Source organism: Protopterus annectens, chromosome 13.part0 (assembly GCF_019279795.1).
Source record: "Protopterus annectens isolate FY-2018-M chromosome 13.part0, PAN1.0, whole genome shotgun sequence".
Classification (NCBI taxonomy): domain Eukaryota; kingdom Metazoa; phylum Chordata; order Ceratodontiformes; family Protopteridae; genus Protopterus; species Protopterus annectens.
In genome coordinates this window covers 925,795,653-925,816,446 of record NC_056747.1, presented here as the reverse complement: position 1 = coordinate 925,816,446, position 20,794 = coordinate 925,795,653, and the positions used below count along the sequence as shown (strand labels likewise).

Here is a 20,794-nt window from a genome sequence, read left to right as displayed (position 1 = left end):
TCTGTCTCTCCAGCATGTTCTTTTTTAATCACAGACAAAATTAATTTCCCTGGACCTTGTATTTCTGGTACTCTTTGACTTACAAATCTGTAGGAGATTCATTAGTGTGGGGTTTGCGGTTGCCTTGTAAGCCAGGAGTAGTTCACCCCTCAGCAATCTGTATTCATGAGTGGATGTGCTCGTACAGTGCCTTAGTGTAGGATTCAGCAGTTGAACTTTCAGTTCCCGTCTGCATGGGTGTCATGAAGTTTGTCACTTCTGACTTGAGTAGCATGAAGTTGGCTTTGGAGAAGTTTTTTATGGTGGTTTCTTTTCTGGGGGGTTGGGGTGGGATGTGGATGTTAAGGGTGATTAGCTTATGGTCAGACCTGACTAACGAGGGGGTGACCATAGGTATGGAGCATTGATTTCCCATGTTGGTAATGACCAGGTCTAGGATATTGGAGCCCCTGGTGGGACTATGGATTAGTTGATCCAGGGCATTGGAATTTATGAATTCCAAGAACCGTTGCGCAAAGGTGTTGGGACATGAGTAGTTTTCCCAGTTAATGGCAGGGTAGTTAAAATCACCCAGTATTAATGTGTTTGGTTCTATCTTAATATTTTCCAGTATCTCACCACATTATGGGAAGAAAAACTTATTGCTGAAAATCTTTATTTATGGAGCCCATGCCTACGTGTACCTTACTTTTTTGGAATACCAAAGCCACACAAGAACAGAGAAGACCCACCTTATATTATAGACCGGTGGTAGCAAGTGGAGGCTCTCTTACTGAAGCCATGGCCATTTATCTTGATTACTTGCTGAAACCTTTAGCAGAAAAGAATAAGACATACATAAGAGATTCAATGGATTTTCAGGAAACTAAAAAAAAACATTACAGTAGAAGTGCAGGGGAGAGTGCAATGAATGTGATGAATTTTATGTGGCAAGACTGTAAATAAACTTAAGCGTAGGATTTCATGTCATCTGGCAGAAATCCACTCCTGGATGATAAAATAATGCACTAGCCAAACACCTTGCTCTGCATAAAAGCCACACAGGTTTTAGGTTCCAGATACTGGATCACATAGGCATGGGTATTCTTGAAGGAGCCATTCTGAATATGCTGTAAAAATGTGAACTCTTGTGGCAATTAAAGCTGAGCTGTTTCAGGAAGCCTGGACTAAACTACTACTACTGTTCACTTAAAAGTGTACTGGAACTTAGAATGTTGGCACATTGTTTACATGACTAATTTTATTTTATTTTATTCTTCCAGTTGGTTTTAAATACCATGGTAAATAATTTAAGAAGTTTATATTTTGTTTCTGTCATCACACTTTTTTCTTCTTTTTTTTCCACTTTATTTTGAAATGTTGTTTAATAACAGTACTAGCTAATTATATAATTTTACTATTTTTTTGTAGATAGTTTTTTAGGGTTTGTCTTGTACACAGACCTGAAGATGTCTAGGAGGATGAAAGTGATCTTTGTTAACAACAGGTTATGGAAATAGAATATGGTTTGCACAATGGATTTTTTGCACGCAAAATGTGTATGTATATATTTTATGTATATTTTTAGATTGCCAAATGGTCTAAGGTTTAAATATTTATATATACTGACCATATATTGCCTTGGATAAAACCACAGACTTAATAATCTGGTTAATGAGTGGTACCACATCATTATTAATTTTATTTGAAGTACATAAGCATGTTATTATTATGACAGCTACTAAGTAGGACAGGACCAGCTTGAATGTCATGCTGATGGGGGAAGGTATGTGAATTTAACATGTATACCAATACACTGTTTTATAGCACAACAAACCACTCCCATACCCGACCAAAAAGTATGTATATAGTTAGAAAGTTTGTGATGAAACTATTATTCTGTTATTTTTGTTTTATTTGGATCGCTTGTCTGTGTGCTTAGTAAAGGATTTTCGACTGGTAAAAGACTGTCTACCCTGCTTGGATTGCTTTTGAATACTTAATAATTCTGTATAATATTTCAAAATATATTTTTTATTATTTTTTGACTTGGGACAAATTTATGTTTGCTACTGCTACTACTGTTATCTGATCTTGTTAATATGTAGTGATTAACTAGATATATATGAATAATTTTCCACACAGGAAGTTAAGTATTATTTAATACATTCACTGATCTTACGAGGAAGTTTGCAGGAACCGTATGTCGTAGCCAATTACAGTAAACTGTCAGTTAACCAGAACTCAAGCAGCCAGCACTCTCAAACAACCAGCAAAAAAAAAAAATAGAAGAAATACAGTACAATTTTTGTTTTCCCCCTGCAGAAACATACCTTACGTTTTTAGAGTTTTAAAAAAGAAGATAGGAATAAATTTCCTCTCTCCCCAAGTTGAGAACAAGTCAAACCAAACAAATAGTATAGGTTACAGTATTAGTCAGGCCCATTTTTAATTGTAACTCTCAAGCAACTAGGAGCTACAGTTATCTGACATCTACCAATCCCCATGGGTGCTGGTTAACTGAGAGTTTGCTGTAGTTTATTCACATTTCCATGAAAATGCTTGTGCTTTATCTGTATGCCAGCTGTAGGGGGCACTGTATATATTCCCTAAAGTAGTACTTGTAGTACCAGCATACAGTTTGTCATAAGTGCAGTGCATTTCTGTCATGCATCACTTATGTATCTTTGTGCAGTAATATTTAACATGCAGTCTGCAGGGGATGCTGTATATGTAGTATGACACATTCCATTGTCCTGTGCTGCTACTGTAGTAAGGATAATTGTAAGTATGAGCATTTTTGGTAAGTCAAATGGTTTACACAGTGTGATGCTTACAGATATGTGTATTTTGAAAATACATGTTAGTACATCGGTGCCAATGGGGTTGTACTATAATACAGTGATGTACTTTTCCCTTCATACTGCGTATCCTTTGTCTAAATTTATTTTTATGATCTGCAAGGTCAGTGTAATTAATTTTACTTCAGATTCAGTTCATTAAATCTATCTTAGGAAATGCTTATCTTTGTACATGAACTATAGACAAGCGGTGCTACACAGTAAAGGAAAATTGAATTATTTATCTCATGCATTATGAGGGATAAGTATGTATGTAACATTGCTGCTGAATGACCAAGTAGTGTTGCTGACTAATATGAGTTCACTGAATATTGCCACATATTAGTACTGAGTCTTGTTCAAAAACTGCACAAAATCTGATTTTTTTTGAGATTTTGCTGCCAGCCTTCACAGTGATATGTATGTTGCAGCATTTCCTGCAGTCTTACTGTATATTAAGTAGAAATGAAACAAGTTTGTTTTTTGATATGTAGAATGTCCTGTGGATCCAGGTAGTAGGAAGTGAGTGCACTAAATTGAGCAGTAATCCTTATCTGCCCTCTGATTCTGATATTTATTCATTTATCCTTTGTTGACCAGGTTAGTCCCACTAGTGTAGTGGTGTATTTTTAGAGGAGACCCGAGGTTCTGTTTATAGGATTTTATAACAGTATACATTATTTCCAGTATCCTGAAGGTACAGATGGATTTTTTTTTTTTGCTTTCTTTTATGGCCAGACCCCTGCACTGATCATCATGCATCATCCATCCTAGCCACTTAATAGACACGTGACTGTTCATTCTCTGGGGTTTAAGTCAGGCAAGCCAGGAGTGGTAACGTTCATCTGAGTGGTAGGGATTGGTGTTTTGTGTGTAAGCCCCTGCTGCCTCTTCTGTGCATGTTCATACATCCAAGGGATTAGACATGCAGTGGGGTGTCATGATGTACATTCATTCCTCCATGTGATGTAATCAAAGCTCCTGTCCACTCTTGCAGACAGCATTGCCATGTGATCCTCCATCTCCAACAGGAAATCTTACATGGAGCTTGTCTGGATATGTGCCCCTTCCCCTCAAAAGCAGCAAATAGGCAAAGCATTGTCTTTTCTACCTTCACACTAGTTGCAGCAGGTATCCAAGCAACTAATCAAACTTGGGTCACCTGGTCATAGTTAGGCTTTATAGCTGTACACCAGTGGCAATGGCAGCTGTATTTTTGTGTAACACCACTGCACATTTCACTGACTGCTGATGTGATTGGCAGTGACAATGACAGAATACCAAAGGAGCTTATCGTATTTCTGTTAGGTCTTCTCTCTCCTAATTCCTAACTTATGTGCTACAATACAGTATCAGACAGGGTATCCATTTTCACCATTTGCTCTGTAAATCTGTAATTGCTGTTACCATCTTGCAGATTGGCAAACCAGTTCTTCAGCTGACAGCTTCTGCTCAAGTAGATGGCGTGGCCTACTTTGGTCATCTCCTTATCAGAAACTGGAATAACCTACCCCTACAACTCATGCCTGTAGAACTAAAAGGCATAATCTAGGGCATTCTCAACCAAATGTAGTCCATCAATCTTGCAGCTGATATTTTTGATAAAACCCCCAATAATTATCTACACAAATATGCTCCAGCAGTAATAGAATAAAAGAGAGAGAATTTCTTTAGCTAAGTAAATGGGTTAAATATTAGTGTGACTCCATATGGAAATGGTAAAAACAGAAAGATGACTAGCAAGCTCTAATCAAATATATACAACTAAGGAACAGCTGCCTGCAACAAATAGACAGGGGAAACAAAATTATTAACATCAAAATAAAATAGCCTGTCAGACTTCTGGAACACTATCTGAAGCCTCAAGAGAACATCACTGAAAGTGTCTCTCTAGGCCTTTCGGATGGCCTCACCACTGCTGGTACTTTTGCCAGTCAATTTAAAGCAATTATAGACAAATACACACATGGTTATAGCACAGCTACAATACAGCAACCCAACACTCCCACATCAACTGCATCTCTTTTCTAATTTAAGCTTGTCACCATTAGAGAAGTCAAAAAATACCTAAAAAAGAAGTCCGATGTATTTCCTTCAACAGATACACTTCACTGACATGCATATCAAGCCATATTGCCTATCCCCTAACTAGTAACATTGTTAGTGGAAGCTTAAAAGAGGAGAACTTCCCATCATTAGGAAAGAATGCAAAATGTCCTCATTATTTAAAGGGTTAACCAAAACCAAAGGGAAGACTACAGACAATCTCAATATCAGTCCACTATCTAAAGTCCTAGAAAGAATTGCTCAAACCCAGCTATTACTTCAGCCTTTGATAGGGTCATACACAAAATGGCAATCAGTAAATTAGAACAACTGGGTATTGATGTAATCTTGATAAGATGGATAGCTAAATGGCTTACTATGGCAAATATCATACAGCATTTGCAGAGGTGAAATTTTAGGTTACAGTGTTTGTCCTGCAGGACACTGTTCTATACATATACTTGTTTAGGTTCTGTCTTTTCAGATCTGTCTTTTTCATCGGAGGGTGTTTTACAGTCTGTATGCAGATGGCTTGAAAACTGGTAAACTGATTACATGTGTTGCAGATAGGGCATGTCTGCAAAACAGTTTGGCCAAATTGACCATTTGGGCACAGGAAAATAATACACTGACAAGTACATTAAAAACTAAGCATATGCGATTTGTGAGACATAGATTGAAGGGTGATTATTTAATAATATGAATAGTAATTTTAAACTGTAAATTCATTTAAGGACCTGAGTATATGGGCAGATCCAGCTTTCCATTTTTATAATCATATCAGCCAGTTGGTTAATGAGAGTTACAGAAATATGGTTTGTATAGAAAGATTTATAAAGTTTAGGAAATCAGAAATGATGATGAAGCACTGTAAGTTGCATTAAACCTAAACTAGAGTATGGAATAACAATATGGAAACCTTTTAAGAAAACAAGCATGAGTACATTGAAAGGAGTACAGTGGAAATTTAAGTTGTTATGAAAGACTAAAATATCTGAACTTGTAGTGACTCATATATATATATATATATATATATATATATATATATTTGAGGAGACCATATCTTATTAAGATGTATAAGGCATTTAGAGATGACTACCTCTGGTAATGTTTGAACTTTTCAAAAAGTAGTAGAGAATCGTCAGACAACTTATGTAGAAGATTACACAGGCATGAAAATGTACTAATTGGTTCTCTGAAGGAGTAGCTGATGCATGGAATAAACTACCAGATTATATTAAAGCAAATACTAGTTTTGATATTTTAAAGAACAACTTGGGCTCTTTATTATGTGAATGACTGTTTTGGTGTGCTGGCATGCAGGAAGAGCATTGCTACCTGTGTCTGAAATACATGTATATATCTCTGTATTTATATATGTGTTTATGTATGTGTTACTTTACCTGACATTGCAGAACCTATTAAGTAACTCACTGTACAGTTTAAGACCACTTCTGTGGATGCATTTTTAAACAAAAATACACTGTTTTTCTGAGTAGCTCTACACCAGGAAAGTAAGCAACTACATTGCACTTTTTATTCCAGTATTCTTTCAGAATCATTTATAAAGCATTTTGTGGTAAGTGTATTATTTTCTTCTTTAACTGCACAACATTGTAGCCAGCTAATATGCCTGTTTGTAGAGCTTTTAAGTGGTGGCATGTTGATATGCATTTAGAGGTGGGAGCTTTAAATCTTCCAGTGTATGTAGGAACCGGTTACACCATGATTTTACATGTACTATGGTGGGCCTTTCAGGGCTTGGTACTTGCACTTGCAACTGTCAAGAGTATAAGCTCTATCACTAATTGATAGATGGATGGATTTCTAATCTGGGTGACCTCAAAGCATTGCCAGGTATGTGGATGAATTTCTGAGCTTTTTGCTGCGAGTCCTGTTATTGTGGATGGCATATCACAGGTTGCTAAAAATGTATTACTTCATCTGTTGCTGTCTGTGTATTCATACTTCTTAACCTTTTTAGAGTAAGAATTATGTATAAAGACAAAAATAATGGGAATACAAGGCCCAAAACCAGAAAGAGATTTTAAATGTTATTTATATAAACGGTACTTTTCCGTTATCGGGGCAACACTTTAAATGTGCTTGCTGAGCTCCAAATCCAGTGTCTTGTCATGTGTTTTTGGTCTTGTTTAAAATTTAGAATTGACATCTCCTTTTTTTGTGTTATGTAGTGAAATATTTTATACACACCTGGTTAGATGAAGATCTGACAAGACAGAGGATTCGGAGCTCAGCAACCACGTATAAAGTGTTGCTCCGATAACAGCAAAGTAGAAAAAAAGGAAAAAAGTCGTGAGTGACATTTCATCATTCAAACTTTGCAATATAGTTTCTCACCCATAAATAATGTCAATATAAATCATAAATGAATTAATTAAATTGATGTCATAGTATCTTCTTCATAGAAAATGAGTCTTACAGCTACAAATCCTGTCTCTGTGTTCGTCTATTATTTTCTTTTATTTTCACAGCCCAGACTGACTTATATTACATGCGGTAATTAAGTAAATGTTATCGCAAGTGTTTATTTCAATACAGAAGGAAATTACATAGATATTTTTCATGTAATGAATAAGTTTAGACTGAACATGTTCCCTGACTTTCCACTGAAAATGTCTTTTGAAAAGGTAGCTTTAAACGGAAGTAAAAAAAAGATACATTCCATTGAATAAAATAAAGAAATGCATGTATTACTTTCATTTCGTTTTTTCTGTTGTATCCCTTACATGTATGTCATACAGTTTTGGGTACCCAATTCTGTAGAAATAAGTATAATATGTAATCATAATATGTAGGTGTCACTTTTTATAGTAATGTAGTAGGTAACACGAGCTTAGAATGTATAGTTAGGAGCTTAGAATGTTTCTGACAAAGCAGTTGAAAATTTTCTAAATCCTGTCAAACTGAAGAAGTAATTTCCTGCTTAAGATGGATTTCACTATATGGCAGTTGCCCATCGATGAAGAGTCTGCTATTAAATTTTTCTAAGAGGTATTTTACATAAAGAAAGATTTTGTTCTAATCATCATAATATGAAACTTTGCTTCAGTAAAAAGGAAGCACCTGAATGGAGATGTACCCAACGTGGATGTCTGGAAAAGAAGGGTTTAAGATCAGAGAACTGGTTTGAGGGGTGTCGTATACCATTCCTTACTGCATTAAGATTTATATATTTCTGGTGCCAGGAATTGACATCAATTGAGTTTTGTGAACTTCAATTGCAGATGAATCACAACACCACTGTGGACTGGAATAACTGTATGAGAGAAGTATGTGCTACTTCATTACTTTCAAAACCTTCAATTAAGATCAGTGGTATCAATAAAATTGTGGAGGTTGATGAAAGTCTGTTCACAAGAAGAAAATCAAATGTTGGTCGTGTTTTACCACAACAGTGGGTTTTTGGAGGATTATGTTGTGAAACTAAGCAATGTTTCCTTGTAGCTGTCCCTGACCGTTCTGCCCAAACGTTATTAAATGTTATCCAAAATAAGGAAGGCAGTACTATCTATTTAGATTGCTGGAAAGCTTATAAATCAGATGAACTGAGGGATGCAGGATATGAACACTTTACTGTTAATCATAGCTATAATTTTATTGATCCAGACAGTGGATGCCATACTCAGCATGTGGAATGGTTATGGGGAAGTGCTAAGTGGCGCAATAAAAGACAACGTGGTAGTGCCAGACATCACCTTAAATCATACTTGTCTGAGTTTATGTGGAGACGTGGCAACCCCAAAAATTCACTGTTTACAACAATGCTGACAGACATTTCTTTTTTCATGCCTCCAGAATAACTGTTACCATATTTTTTTATTATAATTTAATTGCACTTATATACATACTATTTTTAAATTAATGTTATGCATGTTGCAGATTCCTGTTTCCTGTCAGTCAATAATAAATAAAATTATAGTAAGTATTTCATATTTTCATCTGTTTCAGTTGTTTTCCCTACGTTAGTTATATAAAGTTACCAAAATAAAAGGGGAAGGGAGTGTCAGAGGCTTGTCTCGGAGGTGTGATGAGCGATAGCAAGTCATATTTTGAAATAATAACTGCAGTAAGGAAATTTAAAGTCACACACTCTATAGAAATACAGTGCATTGTATACTATAAATATGTTATATGGATACATATAATGTGCATTTCACAGCAAAAAAATTAACTTATGTGATTTTTTTGTAACTCATTCGTTTATTTGCTTTTTGTTACTTTACAATAGTGATACCCCTGGGATCTCTTCTGTGTCCCTGCTTGACAGAGGCACAGTAAACTAATCTTAAAGGGCTACTTTCTGTGACCTACTATACAGAGGCACAGTAGGCTAATCTAATAGGGAGGCGAAAGCCAAATACACTCTGGCTAGGTTTATAAATGCCCTAGGGCAGATAGCCTAGTATCTACCTATGAACCTATGATACAACACTTACGATCGTTCGCTTGTAATCCAGTAACTGAAGTAAAAAATGTTGCCTTGGTACGGAAAAACATTGTGCTTTATCCCTAGATAGTAATGCATAGCCCTCGACACATGCTTTTTGCCCAGTTTATCATTGTTGCTTTTTTTCCAACAGCAATGTAGGTGTTAACGGACTTTTAACCAAACTAACAGAATAACATTACAGAGAAAGAAATTACAGTTATTTTTAAGTTACAGCTCCGGCCATGTTACCCATAAAAACTTATTTAATTTATTTATATTTACTGCTTCACATTTGTTCCCATGTTGCTGTACAGTAATACTAACAATGAACTGTTTTTTAATAACTGTAAATTAATATTATTCTCAGCATACTAACTGCCGATTTACAAACTATAGCCATATAGCAATTTTTACAACGTAAGAAATCTACCATACAAAACCATCATATAAAAATTAATAAAACAAAAATAGCAAGTTTACCAACAAGAGAAATATAAATAACAATTAAAATTAACGATTTTCAAAATCCCTGCATGATCTACAATACTTACGCGAAATGTAATGCATTACATAAGCATCAGCATTGCTACAACTGTAGCAAGGATAATGTCAATACATTTATTTTGTTATACTACTTATTCAATTATTTTTGCTGAATACACACTACAAATAATTTCTTCAAAGGTAATTTTGTCGGGAACACTATCATGTCACATTATAACTGCTCATTTTACCTGTTGCCCCGATAACAGAAAAGTACCATATAAACTTAGAAGGTTGCTAGAACAAAATTAGGTTTTTAATTAGCATATGTTTTCCAAAAAGTATGAAGTTTGAAACTGAAATGTCTGTGTTTAGTGACTGCTACCCTCAATGATTTGCCAGGAAGATACAGGTTTTATGATGAAGAGACCAAAAGTATGAGGCAAAAAATTTGCACATTCTGTGAAATTCTGGACAGTTGAGAGGTACAAGTATAGTTGGCATGTTTCATTATTTGGCACTCTGTTTGAACACACATTGTAATGCTGTTTGATTTGAAAGTTGTATTAACAGAAGACTGGCAGTTGGAGTAAATTCTGATGTGCTCAAGTGGCAGACCTCTTTGTCTGGAGCAACTTTTTCTGTGTTTTAACAACTTTCCAGGATAATGCTATTGACATAATGAGTTGATGACTCATCACTGGGGAATAAGTACTCCAAGTACCCTGCCTTGTTTTCATTTTGTGGAAGACGGATATGAGAGAAATGCTTCATGTGTCAGCCAAGTTCGCTTGACATTCAAACACTCCATTTCCGGACTGTAATCAATGTGGTCTATTAGTTGTAGCCTAAACTAAAAATATGCATTTAAATTACACTTGAAGGATGTCAGCATTAAGAGTTTTTATTCTGATTGGTAATTACTGCTGGTATTTAAGCATCTGTTTAATCTCTCTGTAAAATAAATTACATGTGAAAATGGGCTTGTGTGCTTGTCTTGTTCACCAGTCCTCTCCACATTTAAATTAAGAATATGCCTCTGGAAATAACCATTTTTACCTGTTTCATTATTTGTCAGACTTTCAGATAAAAACATAAATAAAACCGTGACAAAACTATTAAAGAATATTTGTTATATATACCAGGAGGAAACAGCATTTTGGCTTTTTAATAAGATATGGAACTTCTTACCTATTTTTGTGGTATCTGTATCATTCTTTTGCCCGTGTCCTAGTATTGAAAAAAAAAGTGTTACACTTAAATTCAAAGTGATATGTCAGAGTACATAAAAGCATATTTTTGATAAGTCACTTTCAGTATTATTTTGGTAATTTAAAGATTATGATCATGACCTTGAATGCAAACAGAATATTTTTTGTTTAGGTAGAATGTGCAGTAATTTAAAAAATAGACCTTAGAATAAGAATATGGTTGATGGTTGATTGAGCTGAAACAGTATTTTATGTAGGTTGCATTCCAGTTTTTCTATAGCTAGGTTTGTTTGGTACCCTGTGCGATTTCCCAGACTGGCACCCCAACCCAACTCAAAGTTGATAACTTAAAAAAAAAAAAAAATCCATCTAAAAAAAAAAAAGCTACCGTCTGCCTTCCTGTGACTGAGTTAGTATGCAACTTGTCACAGTTATTACCACACATTCACACAAGTATTTCTGCCATGAGTGCAAATGAAGCATTAGCATTCATTTATGAAGCAGCAATATCCTTGTGATTGTATAACGCATGGATGGTACTGCACTCTCTCACCATTAGCAAATACAGATCACACCCCCTAACAGTTTGTACCTAGGGCAGCTTCTCCCTTCACCCTACATTAGTAATGGCAATTCATGCATCCTACATGCTTCTATGATTGAAATACCACCATTATGCATCGTATGCCAAACACCCACACCCCCCCACACACACATACCCATGAGCATGCATAAACAGCAAACATGGTAACAACATATATGACTATAAATTTAAAGAAAATCTAGCCAAGCTAGAATTTCCACTGTGTGATTCCTTAACCCTTTTGTGTTAGAGGCACATGGGATACATGCATATGACCCCTTAAGGACATAATGTGTTTCAGTTATATGGCAGTTCTGAATGCCCTTGACTTTTTTTCTTTTTAAGTCTGTTATGGACAAATTCAGGCGAGTAAAGGCAAACTCCACTAGTTATGAGCATACATGTTTCAGCATTCTTATGGCTTCATCAGCACAGCATAAGTGGACTGTTTGGCTAACCTTTAGAAACACAGGATTGTCGTACCCAGCTGATGTCCATAACCATTAGGGTGTCTGCAAAATATCCCAACCAACAAACCAAAACAGTGAGCAAAAATGTCACACACAGACAAAAACAATCAGTAAAAACTTAAAGAAAAATCTAGCCAAGCTACTCAGTGAATGAACAGGTTTAATAGTGATAATCGGGCATGAAAGCAGAAAACATTTCATTCCTCAGTGTAGTAGACAGGGTTGTGGGGTGAAAAAGCACAAATACTCAGCAGGCATAGAAGGCCAGAGTTGCCACTTACAACCCATTAACAAGCAGTAGTCACAACAGATGGTTACAAATGGAGACCACATGACCATATGCATTGTCAGCTGCTTAGAGGCAGACTACCAGTTTGCTGCAGCAGGAGCCCATTCTGCAGTGTGCCCATTCTTAAAATATGCAGTGGAAGTGCAACAGAAGGCATCTGTTCATGCAGTGCATCTCTTTTTAGAACATAGAATGGAACTGCAGCAGAGTCCATCTCTCCATGCAATGGGCCTGTCCTGGCCATGTGCAGCAGTACTACAGTAACAACCATCGGTTTGTGTATTGTGTGCTCTTTAACTCTGCGCAGTGGAAGTTAAGCATGAACCAGGTGTTTCTCCACAATATCCCTCATTACCATGTGTAGCACTGTAGCAGGAACCATCTGCTTATACAGTGTGTTCCTTTCTAACAACTAGAGTAGAAATGCAGCTGGATTTGTCTATTCATGCAGTGTGCTTCTTATTGCCACATGCAGTTGTTTTGCAGCATCAACTATTTGTGTGCCCCTCATTACCATGTGAAGTTGTACTGCAGCAAGAACTTATTCATGCAGTGTACCCCTCATTACCATGTGCAGTGGTACTGCAGCAGGAACTTATTCATGCAGTGTGCCCCTCATTACCATGTGCAGTGGTACAGCAGTAGGAACTATCCATGCACTGTGTCCCTCATTACCACATGCATTGGTACTGCATCAGGAACTATTCATGTAATGTGCCCCTCATTACCATGTGCAGTGTTACTGCAGCAAGAAGCATCTGTTCTTGCAATGCACCCTTTGTTACCATGTAGAGAAGCATGACAGCAAGATCTGTCTCTTCCTGAGCATTTGCAAAGGCACTGTGGCAGGAACCAGTTCTTTATGCACTGTGCCTGTCATTACCATGCATATTGGAACTGTAGAAGCAATAACTTGTTAGTACAAGACTTTTTTTTATTATGTGTAGTTAGTGCAGCACAGTTTTACAGTGGTGTTCATATTGTCCTGTGCAACAGGGACTGGCTCATCATTCAGCATTTTCTTCACTAGCCTTATGTAGTAGAACTATGTCAAGTACTACCTTACCATGAACTTATTCCATGCGAAGCAGTGTTCCTCCCTAACCCAATTCAAGTGCAACTTGGACAACTGGATAAGAAACCGGAAATTCATCCCCAGTTTGGCACCTATGTCTTTAATGGACAATGGCTAACCTGTAAATGGTTCATCTTCCAGGCCCATGCTTACACTTATCAAGGGTATTAGAACTTGTCAGAGATTTGGGATGCATAGCTAAACTTAAAAATGCCCTTGTGTTCGTTAGCCTAATAAACACCTTATAAACCTACAAACCTATTATTAGCTGTTTGTAACTTTGTGCATTTGCTGACACAGTCTTCCAATATGTAGCACAAATATTTTATTCCAGGGATGGTGAATTGTCTTTTTCATTGCCTGGAATGCTGGAGCACAAAGATGCATTAAGTTAAATACTGACTGCGTGTATCACTGCAATATAGTATGGCACTGTGCATTGATAGCTGTATGATATTAATATAATTCATCATACTCTGCACCCTGTGGATATTACAGAAATGTAATGTTATTGAAAGAGATGGACATTTTTGAGTGTATAAGTAAAGGACAGATTAGGAATATGAGTACAGGAAGGTATTGAAGATGTTCATCATTAGATCACTGTTAGTAGCCTAAGCTATATGGGATGTATCCTGCCAAGACTCAGACAGCTGGCTAGCTTCCAGTGCTTTACAGGCACCTTCTATGTGCAGTAACCACTGAAGAGCTTGGGGAGAGCAATGTAAAGTCAGTGATTAGGCTACCAAACTGTCAGAATGTTTTTGATATTGAAATATATTCTGTGCAGTGACTTTGAGAGATTGACAGTTGGCTAGCATTTCCTTAGAACTGGACAGATAAGTACCCCATTTGGGGACTCCTTCCATTTTTACTATTTTTGTGAGGAAAAGTTAAACTTTTCTGTCCAAATTTGTGGTAGGGCTAGTGTTTTTAGTGGTTTAGTACTTCAGACATCTTTTTAATCAGGTGGGGAGACTGCAGTAGTAAGGCTGCAAAATTTGCTTACCAGACACTTTTTTTTTAGTAGAAAGATGTATTATGACTCCCTGCTATTTAGATGTCCCTACCAGATCTGCAGGCAGAGAAAAATTGTACATGAGGCTTCGGTCTTGATTGTGGTTTTGTCTTTGCCTGTACTGTTGATTAGTAACTCCAGTGTGGCCACATTTGGGTTCCTTGGACTGCTCATCAGTTTCTCTTGATCCCTGTAGTGCTGCTCCTTGGGAAGCCAGTAAAGAACAATAAGCTGACACTTCATCTGCAGCTGTTCAGCTGTCCCCTCTGGGCAAGGGATAACCATTCTTGTTAGCACTGGAGGAGGGAGCACATGTTCCCTTGTGGGGCTGCTCTGAGAAGCTTGATTATCAGGGAAATGAAAATTCTTCAGGGTGCTCTCTTTCAGTAGGGCCTCCCAGGAAAAGGAGGCATAAAACTGGGCATTTTTCTTCATCTGTGGCCCCTTCAGCTAGGGCAGATGAGGAGGATTGGCTAGGTTTGCTACAGACTTATTTAAAGCCTTTCATAGACTACATTATGTACCTTCCCTTTATTTGGAAAGGAAAATATTACCCACTCTCTTAGATTCTGATTCTCAGCCAGAAAGACAAGAATTATATAGACTGTGATTCTAAAGTTTCTATGCCAGAGAATGAGGAATCTGACTCTAATTAAATTTTTCTTCAAATTCCCCACTTTGTCTTTTTCTGATGATTTGCTAGAATGTAGGCATTATTAGTTGTTTCAATTGGGAACAAAAATAAACACTAGAGTCCCAGCAAATATATGATTTGTTACAGGTGGATTTCTCTCAACCTAAAGTTGTTTCTACTGTTTTGCCAACCTTAAAACATGCTTTTCTTGCAGCCAACAGTTTGCTTGACAGTCTGCCCCAAGAAACTCCGATAAATTCTATAAGGTTCACCACCTCCACAAATTTCTTTTTTTTTCAATCCCCTGGTCAGACCCTGCACTAATTTCCGTGACACACCCCCTATTGCCAAACGCATTAGGGCAGCTAACTCTGTTTCTTTGCCTTTCATAGGCTTGGGAAAAAATGTATACTTCTTTCACCTTAGCCTTCAGAATAAGACATCATTAGGCCTACATGTCTAAGTTTCTGTGTGTTTTCTTTGACTGTATGACAAATTAAATTTCTGGCCTTCTTTAAGATATTAAGACATCTTTGAATTATTTAATTTCTTGCATGTCTTCGGTAACTAAACACTCTACACTGCTGATGTTGTTTCTAGAGCAGTTGCTGCTAGATCAGTCATAAGAAGATTTGCTTGGCTCTGTTCAAAGAATTTACTGGAGGATGTGAAAGCTGCGCTCCTGAATGCTCCCATGGATAAAGAGGTATTGTTTGGCTCTTCCTCTGCTGAGCTACTACAAATATTTCATGAAGGGAGAAAGTTAATTCAAGGGGTTTCATTTTTTTCAGACCCCATGCCTAAATTTAATAGAAACTGTGACACCCATGCACTGGCCCGGTAATCAAGGAGCCTCAGTCCTCACTACTAACACCAGTGAGGGGCGACCACATTGGGAGGATAACAAGTACACACACAGTAAAATACAATTTTCCTTAAGAGCACACATAGATCGCAGTCAGTCTGGGGCTGGTTTCTCCCTTTCCCTCCAGATCCCCAATAAGACTCCCCACTGGCACAGCTATAGGGTTCAGATCTCAGCCGAGTGGTCAAGCCAAAACCTTCAGCACCCTCTGTCCAACCAGCGCTTCGTGTCCCTGCCCAAGTAGCTGACACACACACACACACACTTTGAGATTTGATTTATATGCAAACACACAGACACTCGTGGGGAAGGTTGGCACAGGTTCTTCAGCTATGCCCACTTCTGCCCACACTATATGGTAGTACCGACTGCCACTAATCAGCTACTATAAAGGCCCTTACCAAAGGGTGTCCAATTCTAATGTGCAATGTTGTATTATCCAATTGGTAAGTCTGACTGAGACGTGAAGGCTATTTAGGAGCTGCCTATACAGTATCACCAAAATACATGCAACTACTCCAAGAGCTTAAATATCTCTACACAGAACAGCCACAGTTCAAAGTTTTAAATATATTTAATAATAAATAATACAAAACAAGACAATACTTATTAACTCAACACAATGACATTAGAGAGTTCAAAAATCAAAGGAAATACTTTAAAACAACATTGTAAGATAGTCTCACATAAATATATAAAACAGCTTGACTAATATGACTATATTCTTATCGATCTCTAGGATAAATACTAAAATCCTACTTACAGAGCAAAGCAAAGTGCTGGTGAACTGATGTGTTCAGGTTCATTCACAAATACAAAATGCTAAATTGTTCTCTTTAAGAAAGTCTTAAATTGATACTACACTACTGCTGAGTCATTTCAGATTACATCATTCTTGATACTCCTGCTTAAGTTTCCCAGGCTCGCAGAACTTAAAAATGCAACATTTCTTTGTAACCTGCACCTGCCAGGAAGCCACAGCAATAAAATACACTTTACATGTGAAACCTAGTAATTATCTGTGTCTTATGACAATAGAAAGAATTTCCTGGCCCAGCCATCCTGTCTCCGAGCTTGAGATCACACACAGTTGTAAAATTCTTTACTTATCAGCTTTCTTCCAGCAGGGTGCACTGTGGTTACATTTTTGAAGTTCAGCACATTTTTCTTACATTTGTCAAACAAGCCTGTGGATCATATTAATATTTACAGTGACCTAGAATTATTTACAAAATTCTATCTAGCTGGGCTGGCAGCCCCTTAGTTTATCACAGAAACTTTCTTTCCATTTCAGGATATTTTTAAGGAAACATAAGTAATTGCAGCAGATCACAGGGAAACAGTCTTTCAGAAAACAATGGCAGGCATGTTCAAAAAAGAAGGGAAGATCCTCGTGAAATCAATAACAAGATTGTATGCCACATCTTGTGTTCCCCTTCCTCATCCCAGCAACCCTGTAAAGATTTCATTCATTAAGTCTGGGTCTTCACTTTTCTCTGTGGCACCAGATGACTTCAGACTCGTGGATTGTGAGCATCATTCAGAAAGTCTACGTCTGGCAGTGGAATTCTCTTCCTCATTTCCAAGGGATCCCTCTTTACTCATCCAGTTAAACCCCCTTGTTTTCTTCTGTTCTGGATCAAATGCTGTATCAAGGGATGATAGATCCTGTTCCTTCATATCAATAAAGAAAGGATTTTACTCATGGATATTTCTGTTGCCAAATAAGGAAGGAATATTGAGACCTTCCCAAGACCTGTGTCTTCTAAATCTTCTTATCAGGATGTCTGTTACTTTTCTTTCCTCCTTGTAGTTTTCTAGTAATTCTAGATTTAAAAGGTGCTTACCATCACATTCCAATTCTCAAAGATTTCAGGTGCTTTTTAAAATTTTCTGTGTCCTATTTACATTTTCTGTTTTTTGCCTTACCCTTTGGGTTGTCAACAGCTCTAAGAGTGTTAATGTACATAGCAGTTGTAATAGGTCATTGCAGATTACAGGGCAAGCACACCTTTCCATATTTAGATAATTTCCTTATTTTTACAGACTCTTACAGGAACTGTCAAGAATCTCTATCTTGGGTAAAGAACTTTTTCTGTATCTGGGATTTCAGCTAAACGTGAGAAATTCTGTCTTCACCAGATAGTATTTCTAGCTTGTTTCCTGGATACATCTCTGATGATGGCTTTTCTTTTTCAGGACAAGTTAAAATTCTACAAGGAACAATTCTTGACATCTTCTAACAAGACTGACAACTGTGAAGGAATACTTCAGGATTGTAGGTTTCATAGCCTCAGCAATATTCTTGATTCCTTTAGCTAGATTTCACTTGAGAAAAATTCAGTGGTTCATCAAATCAGTTTGGTCCCAACACCAGCACCCACTATCTTTTCATACCACAGTGCTGGGTTTGTATAAAGGGACATACTCTGAGTGAGTCAGTTATCTCTTAACTCATGTCTTTCTTTTTTTTTCTTCCAGGCCCTCTGCTAGCAATCACAGACAACATTACAGTAATGTGGTACATAAACAAAAGGGAGATCCAGACACTGTCCCCTTTACATACTAGATATGGTAGCCCGCAAACTAGCAATTCAGCATAATCTGTCCTCCAGGAGGCTTACATCTATCAGAGCAGAATGTTGTAGCAGACAAGCTGAGCAGGACCATGACAGACCTCGCCCCTATGAATGGAAGTTGCATTCAGATGTCTTCCAGTAATTCATCCAGGTGTGGGGAACTTCCCAAGTACATCTGTTTGCATCCTTTCCTGAGGCATTCATCTTAAAGATGTTTTTGTAGTTTATTGTGCTACTTTATTTTTCCTGTATTTCTATATAGTTCCTAGTTAGGGTAGATTTTTTTTAACTTGCAGACCATTTCTTAATCTCTTTTATAGTGGAACATATTTTTTGAATTGCTTAAGTTTTTTATGGTTAATCCACATCTCTGAAATACTTTTATGTATAGTTTTCTACCACAGTCCCACCCACTCTCCCTTTAAGAGTTTGTCTCTGCCCAGCCAAAGACACTGAGGAGTATTACATTCTCTCTTTTTTCATAACTAGATTATTTTACAAAACAGATAAAGACACATTTTTGTCTCTGTGTCCAAGACACCAAGAAGTAGGCTACACATGCAATATTTTAAATCATACAGCACACAAGTAGTTAGTAGTCATAGCCACCAAGCTTACTTTTTGATTCACTGCCACTTTTGTAACAGTTCTGTAAGTCAGACGATTAATAACATATAACTGCAGTGAATAATCTGTCTTTTTCAGGTTAGCAGGATGGAAGGTTCCACAGTGTGAATTTAAAATGTGTTGCTTTATATTGATGCATATCACCCTACCTCACCAGCAGCACCCAACCAATAGTGCCTGCAGTTAAGTAATACCTCTAATTGATCAATTTTCTGCATACATTTGACTATTTCAAGCACACTGTAAATTACCGGAGGCCTGATGACCACTCCTCTCTCTATCATCTGGTCCCTCTTTGTTACAAAAAAATATGTTGTGGTTGTTGTTGTTGTTGTTGTTGGTCTTTCGGCTTTTCCTGGTTAGGGGTCGCCACAGCAGAACTCCGGTCCGCTAATGATTGGCAGTAGATTTTCACGAACACCGAGGTGCCAGCTCGATGTTCAACCTTCAACGAAGACACGCCCATTTACGCATGTCTTTCATACGCCCAATCAACTGCAGACTCCACACAGAAGGCAGTAATGATAATAATGGTTTACCTCAACTGTGAGACAGTCAAACATGGAGGTGCAGCGAGGTAAAACTGCGAACGCAATTTTTGTCAACTTTGAAATGTTGAGACGTAGCTTGTGTTAGCAGTTTTGAGCATCTGTGTTTTGAAGTGCATCGCACTACAGTAGGGATGTGGAAAATTACCCTTTTCCTCAATGTAGTGCGATCTTGCATTTAAAATATATAAGTAGCAGGGAGTGGGGGGGGGGCACGGGGGGGCTTGCCCCCTGCAAAACAGTAGAAATTTGTCTGCATACTAGTCATTGTATTTTCTGGTTGGAGAGCAGTCAAATGTCGAGTCTTTCCTTCAAAAGGATCAACATTCTAAGCAGTCGGCTGGATGGTTTTCCTTTGTTTCGTTTCAGGGATATGCATAATCGTGGTAAGTCACTTCAACATTTTGATAGTAAACCAATAGTAATAATATTAAATAACATCCTGGGTATACAAGTTTGAACTCCACTGTTACTATATACTGTTTTGTTTTTGACTGCGTTCCCAACTGTTTTCATTTATCATGAATGGATGAATAGTGTAGTCTCTCTGTAGCTTATTATCATAACCAAACCCCTGAATCCCAGCTCTGCATACTTCTCTTCTAGACTAGAAAGTTCAGATAACAACAGATTCTTACCTCCAACTGTCTTGCAGGACTCCTCAGAGACTGCCAAAATTACATGATGTTTTCAGATTATTTCCTTTTAATTTGACAGGACTGCATGTATCCAAAAGGATGGTGTAGCTATGGGCACATCATGTGCCAACAGCTACGCCAACCTTGTGATGGCAGACTGGGAACATGAGAGGTTATTTCCCCTGACTGACTTTAAACGGTATATTATATTTTATGTCCGTTTTGTGGATATTTTCCTCCTATGGACTGGTAGTGTTATACAGTTACAAAACTTTCTTGAACAAATTAACTCCTTAACATCTTATTTGAAGTTTACCGTGGAGGAATCAGATCTACGGGTTTCATTCCTAGATGTATATGTTGAAAGATTAGTGAATGGTACACTTAATATGGGTGTCTATAGAAAATCATGCTATAAAAATTCACTCTTACATAGACATAACATGCATCCCCACT

At 37.3% G+C, this 20,794-nt stretch overlaps 2 protein-coding genes across 2 annotated transcripts in view; one reads left to right on the top strand and one right to left on the bottom strand.

Annotated features, from left to right (window-relative positions):
- Positions 1-20,794, top strand: part of EZH1 (enhancer of zeste 1 polycomb repressive complex 2 subunit) — a 3,086,757-nt gene that overhangs the window by 96,906 nt on the left and 2,969,057 nt on the right. The window lies entirely within an intron of this gene.
- Positions 1-20,794, bottom strand: part of LOC122787785 (receptor activity-modifying protein 3-like) — a 343,166-nt gene that overhangs the window by 275,345 nt on the left and 47,027 nt on the right. The window contains exon 2 of the mRNA XM_044054681.1: positions 10,993-11,031. Within this exon, the coding sequence (XP_043910616.1) occupies positions 10,993-11,031 (39 nt within the window). The remainder of the gene's footprint in view (positions 1-10,992; positions 11,032-20,794) is intronic.